Source organism: Rattus rattus, chromosome 2 (genome assembly GCF_011064425.1).
Source record: "Rattus rattus isolate New Zealand chromosome 2, Rrattus_CSIRO_v1, whole genome shotgun sequence".
NCBI classification, from domain to species: domain Eukaryota; kingdom Metazoa; phylum Chordata; class Mammalia; order Rodentia; family Muridae; genus Rattus; species Rattus rattus.
In genome coordinates this window covers 71,028,135-71,039,569 of record NC_046155.1, presented here as the reverse complement: position 1 = coordinate 71,039,569, position 11,435 = coordinate 71,028,135, and the positions used below count along the sequence as shown (strand labels likewise).

Sequence of the window (11,435 nt, the reverse complement as noted above, 5' to 3'; positions counted from 1 at the left end):
TGCTTTTGGGTGAAATTAGAAGCAGATTCTAAGATCCTAACTTCACAGCATCATACTAGAATCAAGTGACAGAGACTGTAGGTTAACAAGGCAAGGTAAAGGAAGCAAGGTACCCCTAGGTCTTATGTGGCAAGAGCCTACTCACCAGGCCAGAAAGCAGTCAATTTTCCTGAGCTGGCTGCTTCCACCACATTCCACACACCAGCACATTCCACCACAGAGATTATCTTACAAATGTCAGCAACTTTCTTGGAGTCTTTGTTGAGTCTATTGAATCCAGGAATGCAAACTGGGGTGTCCAAAGATTTTGGGGACATTTACATCACAAACCCAAGGAGGGGGATTGAACATAAGACAGACAGGAACAAGGGACAAGTGCCATGGCTTTCCCAAAATCTGAGCATCCTACTGTGTAATTGCCAAGGACAAGAAATCAAAGCAGGGAGAGATGGCTGGGAATGGTGCAGTTTGAGGTGGTGGATTTCTCAGCTGAGATGAAGATGTTGGTGGATCATCAGGTAGAAGCTGGCAAGGGTGCATGGTCTGGGTGGAACTGTTCTTCATGCCTTCTACTTTTACTCAGTATGCAAGGGCATTCTCAGCTCTCTGAGCCTCAGTGATGTCCACAAGGGCTAGCTAGAAGGACACCATGCCAGTATCAACCGTCCTGAACACATCCCTTCCCCTTGGCACCATGTCTCTCATTTTCCCAGCAGCCCACATCCTGCTTCCCATAAGTTTCTTGGACTCTTCCAAGATAAAAATCAAGGCCATGTTCAGGGAGCCAAAATGCTCACCAAAAAGGAAGTTTTATCACTGAAGTCAGGCGTCTATGTTGGGCAGCAGCCAGGTTGTCCCTGCCACAATCAATCAAATACACCTAACCTTGTTCCCACGGATTAGCCAAACTGTTAACAAAGTTCTTCACTTCCGTCATATTGATTTATAGCAGCAATAGAAGCATACCACCCAAGAGGGCACACCTCCTTCCACCCAGGAACTTATAAATGTCAGGGAATTTCTACTCAAATCGAGAGGAACCAGCACAATGGGGATCTCCATCGTTATCTTTGAAATATGTCTTTTGTGGGGTCAAATTCTTTCTACAGGTATTTCGTCTCATTATTTATAGTCATGAATTGTGTTTCTGCAAACCTTGGTCCTGGTGGGTTGGATAAATTTGTTCATGGTTGTGCGATTGTTGGTCTGAAGGAGGCTCTTTGCTAATAATTGTAAATATTTGCAATTGTGTGGAGGTGTGTGCTTCTCTTTTTGCCCCATGTCTACCTGAGAGGTAGAAGTGGTGACTGTAGGAGAGAAGTCAGGCATTCTGTTGATGTTCTTAGGCAGCCGTTCAATGAAGGGAATGATTGATTGAAGTCCTCAGCCTCAGAAAAGGCTTATGGGCATTAGTAAGAGGCCTTAAACCTTGCTAAATACGCTGTGAAAGTGTGAAACTGGATGGAGACAAGCCTGTATTGACATTCTGCATGTGCCTTCTCTTCTGTATGTCTGGTTCTGTGACCAATATTTGCTGAGCAATGCCAGGCCAAGTGACCAACAGACAGGATGGTGTCAGAGTGCCAGTCATTTCCTTGTAGTTCAGTTGTTTCATGTTCTCAGAGAGTCAAGTGATGAGCAGGGACCAGTTACCTGGCTGGTCCTCCCCACGGTTGATTGTGTCATCTCATAGAGGACAACTTATCTGCCCCCTCTTCTTCTTTCTTGGTCTATCTGCCTTCCCTCTGCCTGTCTCTCTGTTTGCTTTTCTGTTCATCCTTCTCTTTTCTCTACCCCTCTGTCTCTGTTTCTCTCTTTGTCTGTCTTTGCCTGTCTGTCTTCCTTTCTCTCTTCTCCCCACCTTCCCCTTTCCTGGATATCCTACCTCTTCATCTCTCTCCCACAGTTCTTCCTTCCTCCCACTGTCCCTCCTTCTCTCTCTCCCTCTTCATTTCTTCTTCAAATCCTGACATTTTCTTTCTTCCTTTGGAGTCACTATGGCTCTCCATCTCCATATGAATTCCAGAATGCTCACTCTCCCCATGGGTCTGCTGAAGATGAAGACTCATGTGGGGAATGGCTTTCATGAGAACATCACCCCAAGTCCAAATCCTCAGGCTTGCACTGCTGACCAAGGGGGCCTAGACTGAGGCAGCCTAGAACTATGCAGGCTGTCTTCTTGGAGAGTGAAATGGGATGCAAGGCCATCTTTCAGGGTGACAGACTTGCTCTGTTCCTGCCCAGTGACCTGGAATCACCATAGTTCTGGAGGACAGACAGTCTATTGCTTTGCCCTTATCCACAAAGAAACAAAGACAATAATGCTATGGGCCTGAGGGAGTTTGTCCTTTAAGATGTTGATACTGCATGTGTACTTACATGCAGGTATACATGTTTGCCCTACATGTGTACTTACATACACGTATGAATGCTGTGGCTTCAGCACACAGAGGGGGAACTGACCCTCTTCCACTTGACTTTCTTCTCTAATTCAAGCCAGGTAGCACCCTAAGTTAGGTAACTCACCTCCATAGTTCAGATGGGGGACACCAAGGCTCAGGAGATTGGCTATATGGGAACTGTGTCAGAATGTGAACCTGGAATAAGGCTTCATGGCACTCAAGTAACAGCTATGTCAGATTAAGCCATGGCCTCTCCATTGAGGGGGCAGAAGGAGCTGAGTCTTCTGCATGTGTGATCTCAGTGCCACCTTTGTACAGTTTGGTGCACAGGTCATGCTGGGCAGGAGAGAGGCTGTGGTATTGCTGTTGGTCAGTGGCAGAGCCAAGAACATTGTTGGAACAGCTCCTCTTCTGCAATAAAACCCAGTTTACTATTCTGCAATTGGGGTAACATGCTTTGTTTTACAGAGCGAAGGAATGAGACCACCCCCACCCCATAGAACTAGCAGGTAGAATAAGTCTCAAGATAGTCATGCCCCATTTGGGGCACTGTTTTAATGTTTTATCCAAATGTGACTTCCTTAGAGTAGGGTGGATCTCGGAATAACTCTCAGAAGAGGAGATTTGGGAGCAATCCAAACATTATCCACATCCTCATCATTCCTGAGTAATTATCTCTCAGTTTCCAAAAGAAATGGATTCCAAGAACTTTCTGCTTCTACCCAAAGCCTCTGACACTCAACTCTTTTATCAACTGGTGTATGACCCACAGACACCTTCCTGTGTCCCTCCAGTCATCCCAGATATAGTCTCTCACAGAATATCAATGTTGTGTGAACCAGTGCTATACCACATCGCTCATGTGAGAATAGCAGGAGGAAAAGTTTTCATACTCAGTAAATACAGAGGCAGGCTTTTCCCGCCATATTTTTGATTCACCTCCTGTGTAATTTGTGAAGGAGCCCATCGGTACAGAGGGCTGAATGGAATATTATTAAGACTATTTTACTGTTTTGACCAATGACAATTGATGGGCAGGAGGCAGGGCCTGTTGGGTCCTAAGCCCCCAGGGAAATTTCTCAATAAAGTCAAGCCTACATGAGCATACATGCTATGGATTATGTCTTTGAGTTGTAGATCTTGGGGAGGATCAGCCAGAGGAGGTATCTTCAAGGACCACCAAAAAGGTCCTTGGATAGACCTTGATCATTCTCAGTGCCCTGAGGTCCCCATCTATCACTCACACCTTGGCCAGCCCAGGCAGCAGAATTTCTGACGGGGAGCAGAATTCAGGGCTTGCAGCGTAAATCAAAACTCTGCTTAACCAATGCCCTTGTTGTTTTCTTTTGTCTGAGGCCATATAAAGCTACTATGGATGTCAGTACTCCCCATCCTAGAACATCTCAGATCCTGTTCCCTCTCTCTGAGTTCTTCCCGGGAGAGGTGTTGGTGGCATATCAGTACAGTTTCTATTCTGATGGTCTGGGCTTTAGCAAGGAAAATTCCATTATTTTTTCTCCTTGGAATTTTTTGATCCTAGGACATCATTGGACTGTTTCCATACCAATGCCTCTGGCCAGCCCAGAGTTTGTTGGGAACCTAATTGGCCCATATGTCAGGCCTTGCTTTTTCTTAGTCATGTGAGGTATCCCAAGGATGAGATTGGCTTATTCTCACTTAGCCATATTCCTTTCCAAGATTCCACCCTGTTTTTGTCAGGCCCTGCTGTGTGCGGAGAGGTCATTTTTTTCCATATCCAGAGACCTTCTGAAGGTTACTTAGAAGCTGCTGGCTTGGTGTCAGTGGGTTAATACCTGGAGATCTTCACTCCAATCCTCAGCACCAAGTTAACTCTTGATTTGTTCTGTCTAAGAGCTAGGGCTCTTTTAAAGTAATTCAAACATATGCTTGAAGTTTATGTCTCAATATAGGAAACATTTTAGGATCATTTTCAAAACAGTAAAAAAAAAGAGCATGGACTCTCTCTCTCTCTCTCTCTCTCTCTCTCTCTCACACACACACACACACACACACACACACACTCACACACACACACACACGCGAGAAAACACAGAAAAACCATACACACAAAGAGAGAGAGAGACTTACCTTGACAGAGACACAAACATACATAGAGATACACACATGGACACAGAAACATGGACATATATTGTCACATGCAATTATTCAGGTAAAAGACAGAAATAACACAGACACACCCACCCACACATAGACACAGAGACACACAGAATACCAGAAGGGCACACAGAGACAGATGGAGACACTGACACACAGGTACACACATACGCTCTATGTCATTGTGTGTCCACACATAATCTCCCATCACATCTCCATTAGCACTTGTCCCTGGTACAAAACTATCTGTGATGACTTCAGGACCTAAATACGTTGTGTCCTCTGTACACATGTACAAAGCTGGGAAAGGGAGCACACACTGCTCACTTAGTTCCCAGCTTTGTACATGTGCCAAGAGCCTAACAGGTTGCCTGACTCAGAGTAGTCCACCCTCATGGCTCCTGGGAGAACTGAGCAGTCCTGCTGATTCCATAATTCATACATATACATAAACTCATATACAAACACACGTGCTAAACCAGCAACAACATTATCTATATACTCACCATTCCTGAGTATTTATATGTGAGTTTCCAAAGGAAATTGGTTCCAAGAACTTCCTTACTTCTACCCAAAGCCTCTGACATTCAAGTATTTGATCAACTCATATGTGACCCATGGATACCCTGCTGTGTCTTTCCAGTCATCTCAGATATAGTCCCTCACAGAATATTAACACTGTGTGACTCAATGCTATACCACATTGCTCATGTGAGAATGGCAAGAGGAAAAGACTTTCAGGCTCAATAATACCGAGGCAGGCTTTTTTCCACCCTATTTTTGATACATTGCTTGTGTAATTTGTGAAGTAGTCCAGGGGTACCGAGGGCTGACACAAATATCAAAGACTATCTTGCTCTTTTGACCAATGAAAAAGAAACCTAGGTATTTGAGTTTTGTCTTTTGGGGGCCCACATAGCAGAGGAGTAAAAGCTATCTCCACAGTTAGGATTTCTGCCAGGATTCTTGTGGGTGAAACACGGTCTGATTTGCTTTTATTCCCTTCACAGCTTCTCAATCAAGAAGTTCCACACCTGGTAAGTACTTTGAAAATATAGACAGTATCACAGTGTAATTTCCCCTATGTCATGATTGACACTAACACCCTACATGCTAATGAATGACACTAGGCTGAAATATAGTGTCCCCTCTAGACTGTGATGACAATAGAAACTCCTGCCATCTGTAGCATAAAGGGACCTGTGGTAAGACAAGCACAGCCTTCCCTTTTGTGTTGCTCCTGTCTCAAATTTCAGTTCATGTTAGAATCAAATAGAATATCTGAAATCTAGGAATCAGTCCTGCTGCCAGAATTTCTGACTAGGAGACATGAATTGGGCTCAGGGATCTGTGTTGGCAGGAGATATGTAAGGATAACCTGCCCTCTTCACACTTGGGCCAACCTCAGCTTGTCCCAAGACTAATCAGAATTTAACCTCACAAGGTTATAGGACCATTTATTTGCTATTGGCTTGTTTATTTACCTTTTTGAGACTCAGTGTAGGCCATGATGACCTTGAACTTGCTGTGTAGGCAAGGCTACCACTGAGCTCCTGATCTTCTTGCCTGTAGTTTCCAGGTTCTAGGATTCCAAGATTTTGCCACCATGTGCTGCTCTTGTTTCTCACATCAGGCGTGACGTGTACTGCACCCTCAGTCCAGATCCTTGTAGCTCTCCTTACCAAAAAGTCAAAATCATTTTAATAAAGACCTTGGGCAGTGCACATGGCCAAAACTGAAACACAGATTCCACCCAAACTTCCCAGGAGGAGAGGTTAATTTTGTCCCCTGTATGAGACTATTCTTTACAGAGTGGATCCAATTCTAAACTGAGCTTTGTCTTTTTAAGATTGGTGGAACCATGGGGGCACAATTAATGGTAAGGCCTTTTCCTTTGTTCTTATCTCTTGGTTTTGGGTTATTGATGGATTTGGGGTTGAATCTGCTTCCTGTTGCTGTGATCACACACTGGCCCTAAGCTCCTTGGAGGAGGAAAGGTCCATTTGGCTTACATGTCACCATCCATTATTAAATGAAGCCAGGGCAGGGAATGGAGGCAGGCACGTGGAGGCAGGAACTGAAACAGAGATCGGGGAGGAGCCCTGCTTCCTGGCTTTCTGCCTCATGCTTAGCTAGTGTACGTAAACAGCAGAGGCTCACCTGCCCAAGGACAGTGGGCTGGCCTTGTACTTGCAATTATCAATGAAAGCAATCCACATAAATAGGGCCACAGGCAATTGTGATCTGTTCAACTCCCAGGCTGAGAGCTCTTTACATGACATAGCTGGAGCCTGGTTGACAGGGGAGATAACTAAGATGGATGGCCAGTTTTGCTGCTGCTGGTGCTGCTGCTGCTGGTGCTGCTGCTGCTGGTGCTGCTGCTGCTGCTGCTGCTGCCTGGTTGTATCCAATGGAATATTTGGGCACAGATATCTGAGGTGGAGTAGAGATGAGTGATGTGGGTGTCTAACTGCTGAACAGACCCTACCAATCCCCACCCATTCCCTTCATTCCTCTGTCTGCCGTTCAGTCATATGATGGATGAACGTAGCTTTAGATTCTGTCAGAAGGGCTAGTGGAAAACAGTCACTGTTTCTTCCTTCCAAAATGATAGTATTGTGCATAATCAATGTTCAGCTATTGCACATAACATATGCTATTATCAGGATATGTCCCTGGCAGGGAATCCAGAGGACGTTTTTTGACCAACTTCCAGAAAAGGCCAAACCAAGGCTGGCAGTTCTCTAGGGGGAACATTCAGAGAGTGAGCAGCAGAGGGCAGTAAGATGGGCTCCTTCAGACACAGAACCTTCTTTGAGAACACCTTGGAAGGTTCAGATGGCGTTTGCCAATCCCCATAGAGTCTACTGAAGATCTCCAGCAACAGCCACTGTCTGAGCTCCTTACTTTGTATCCACCCAACTTATCACTCTGATAACACAGAGTTCTCACAACCACAAAGGCACACAGAAAGGTACAGCCAGGATCCAGCTCCTGCTGTCAGGATGCTGAACCTGGTCCTTCCTGCTACCACACAGCTGCTTTCTCTTACTTCATACAACCAGCACAGATTGCAGTGTGAGAGCCTTATGGGCACCACACCATACCAAGGTTAGCATGCTACCTGCTGACTGCCCAGACATGTGCATTCTTACAGAGGGAGAGCAGGCTGTGTGCCTGCAGAAGCAACTTCTCTTAGATGAATTACATTGCACACATTGCCCATGATGATGATGGAGTGGAATCCAGAGCACCCTTTGTGTGTGTGTGTGTGTGTGTGTGTGTGTTTGTGTGTGTGTGTGTGTTCATGTGTCACAGGGTCTCACCATGTATCTCTTACTGGAATTCCTCTCATAGAGTAATATAGAACTTGAGTTGCAAAACCTACCAGATTCTTCCCAGGAGTCCAGGTATTAAAGGTGTGATCCATTATTCCTGGACTGTGAGGAAGCATTTTGGATAGGGAAGTGACTAAAATATATAGGCGTTTTGTCAAGATTAAACTTCAGGGGCAGCCACTGGACATGGGTGAGTCCTTGGGACAGCCCTGGGCATGAAGCATGCCTTTCAGAGAGGCTGGACAGGTCTCTGATAAGCAGCATGGGATAAGAGCTAGGCAAAGTTGAATTGAGAGGTCATAGAGAGATCAGAGAGGTCACAGAGCAGAGCGGGTTTGAGTGGAGGGAGGTCCAACATCGTTGGTGAGCCTTCGTGAGCGTGGAGAGTGAAGGTTGACAGAAACAGACAAGAGTGTGACAATATCACTCAAGCACACTGATGCATCAAAGATCCCAATGGAGGACTGAGTTTGGAGTGGTGGGCATGGACATCCTGGGAGCTGATGGAGTGTGAATATGGAGTTCTAAGCTGGGAGCATCAGGGCTAAGTTAGGTTTGAAGAGGTGACCTTGAGACACCCTTGTCTGGGAATTTGCAAAGGCTATGGAGAAGAGGATACTAGGAAGAGGATGTGTGCTTTAACCTTTTGGCTTCTAGGGTGAAGAGTGGCATGTAGAAAGCCCTGCAGGTGAGGGGAGGAGAGGGATAAACAGAGATGCTGGCAAAGGGCACAGAAGCCACAGAGCCCAGCAGGCCAGGACAGCAGGTTCTGCTATGTCAATGCAGGTTTGTCCCTGAGGTTGGTGAAGGTCAGTGACCGCTGTCAGGGCTAGGTGGAGGTCCTGTACCAAGGCTACTGGGGCACCATGTGTGATGAGAGCTGGGGTACCTAGGATGCAGATGCCATCTGTCGACAGCTTGGCTGTGGCGATTCTCTGTGAGCATCAGGAGGGGCCCATTTTGGTCAGGGCTCAGGGAACATTCTCTTGGGAGCTGTGCATTTCTCAGGATAAGAATCCTACCTGTCCAGCTGTGAACATGATGGGTGGTACAACCATGACTCTGGCCACAGGGAAGATGCTGGAATCATGTGCTCAGGTAGTACTGCTGTGTCCTCTGCCTGTTGCATGCACACTCTTAGGCAATCTTGGGAGTGTGTGTGTGTGTGTGTGTGTGTGTATGTATGTGTGTGTGTGTGTGTGCATGTATGTGTGTGTACTCACATAGCCTGACTGCTTACATGCTTTGCTGTGAGTCATTCCTTATTTGATGTTAGAGGCTCTAATCCCAATCTCTGTCCATAGATGATGATATTGAGGGTATGAGGGGTCCCAAACTGGGATGTGGTGAAGATAGGTTTTAGTTGCTATCTCCCCAGAGCTCGCTGATACAGTCAGTTAGCAGACAGCTGTGACAAGTGGCACCAAAGTCATCATGGACCTAAGGGGCAGAAAAGGATGAGCAATGGCTCGTCCTTACCACCTAAGTGTATAAAGCAAGCTCACAGCAATGAGTGGCCAATACGTTCTCTCTATTGGAGATAACATGATAAGCAAAGCACACCATTATGGGGATGCAAATTCTCCCTGATTCAACCAAGCAAATCCCATGAAATAGCTGCTGATTGACTATATGATGCTGTTATGCATTCAAAATACATAGGTACATTTAGTACAAAGAAGCCACCCAAGATTGGAGATCATTGTGTCCCTGGAAAATTGATAGTTTGACAGTTTTTTGTATCATGGACTGTGCACATGTCACAAGAAACATAGTGTGACTGTGGTGAACTCACCCAACCTGAGAATGGCACTTAGAAGAACCATGGTCCTGCAAGTGGCCACACTGTGAGTGGGTTTGTTTGCCCTTCCAGAATAACCTCTGGAAGTCAGTTCTTCTGGTAGTTGGAGCCACTTTCTCAGGACTGTTGTCCGATGGCTCTTGGTTATATTAGGAGGTTCTGCTTGAAATACAGAAATACCCAAATGACTTTTGAATTCAAATATCCTCTGGCTATTTCTATCTTGTGCCTACAGTGGGGCTGCTGGTTAACTGCATAGTGTTTTGGATGGAATAGGTGCAGAGATGAAGGAGAGTGAGGAGAAACGATGCTCATGGTGACATCTCAGTGGCAAGTTAAAGATCAGTGTCAGATCCCACAGGAGAATCACAGCTTTTCTAGGGATGCAAGGCCTTTACCTCAGGAGATTGCAGCTCCTGCATCTGGGATGCTCAAGAGTGGATCAACACCCAATGAATTCTTCCTTTCTCATTCTGCAGATGTGATCTACGACACTCAAGAAACCACAGAAGGTGAGTTGTACTATGTTGTATCTCTGTGTCCTCATTGTCTCCAGAACCCAAAGGTTTACCTCTGATCAGAAGATGGGTAAGAGGCAGGGACTGTGGGATCCTAACCTCCCAAGAAAATTTCTCAATAAAGTCAAGCCTACATGAGCATATATGCCATGGATTATGGCCTCGAGTTGTGGGTGTTGGGGAGAATCAGTCAGAGGAGGTATCTTTAGAGCCCACCAAAAATTCTTATTTCTAGGGCTTCTATTGATCATTCTCAGTGCTCTGATGTCCCCATGTATCACCCACACGTTGGCCAGCCCAGGCAGCAGAATTTCTGACAGGGAGCAGAATTCAGTGCTTGCAGAGGAAATCAAAACTCTGCTTAGTCAATGCTCTCATCATTTCCCTTTGTCTGAGGCCATATAAAGCGACTATGCATATCATGACCCCACATCCGGGAACATCTCAGATTCTTTTCCCTCTTTCTGAGTCCCTCCAGTACAAGGTGTTTGTGGCATATCAGTATAATTTAGATTTCATGGCCTGTTCTTTAGCAAGGAAAATTCCTTTTATTTTCTCCTTCAGATTTTTTGATCCTAGGACATCAGCAAGAACTGTTTCCATATCTGCTCTGGCCAGCCCAGAGTTTGTTGAGAACCCAATTGGCCCATATGTCAGGCCTTGCTTTTCCATAGGCATGTGACATATCCCAAGGATGAGATTGGCTTACTATCACTTAGCCATATTCCTTTCCAAGATTCCACCCTGTTTTTATTAGGACCTGCTCTTTGGGTCGAGGTCAATTTTTTCCACATCCCCAGACCTTATGAAGGTTTCTTAGAAGCTGGTGTCCTGGTGCCAGTGTGTTAATATCTGGAGACCTTCACTCCAATCCTCAGCACCAAGTTAACTCTTGAAGGCACTATGTCCAGGAGCTAGGGCTCTTTTAAAGTAATTCAAACATATGTTTGAAGACATACACATACACATACACACACACAAACACACACACACACTCACACACATGCACACACACACACAGAGAGAGAGAGAGAGAGAGAGAGAGAGAGAGAGAGAGAGAGAGAGAGAGAGAGAGAGAGAGAGAGAGAGAGAATTCTACAACTTAGGATGCTGAGTTCGTAGGATCTTGAGTTTCAGGCTATCTTAGTTTACACCCAGAAATAGTGAAGTAAAAAAAACCTTAACATTCAAAATTGAGGCAAACAGGTATTCCACATATCTGCTAGTGAATATTACATTG

The 11,435-nt window shown here is 45.5% G+C and overlaps 1 protein-coding gene across 1 annotated transcript in view; it reads left to right on the top strand.

The window, feature by feature from the left end:
• The first annotated feature begins 1,003 nt into the window (after positions 1-1,003).
• Positions 1,004-11,435, top strand: part of LOC116891415 (deleted in malignant brain tumors 1 protein) — a 75,511-nt gene continuing 65,079 nt past the window's right edge. Inside the window, exons 1-4 of the mRNA XM_032892441.1 lie at positions 1,004-1,109; positions 5,549-5,575; positions 6,388-6,417; positions 10,157-10,189. Of these exons, the coding sequence (XP_032748332.1) occupies positions 1,049-1,109; positions 5,549-5,575; positions 6,388-6,417; positions 10,157-10,189 (151 nt within the window). The 5' untranslated portion in view covers positions 1,004-1,048. The remainder of the gene's footprint in view (positions 1,110-5,548; positions 5,576-6,387; positions 6,418-10,156; positions 10,190-11,435) is intronic.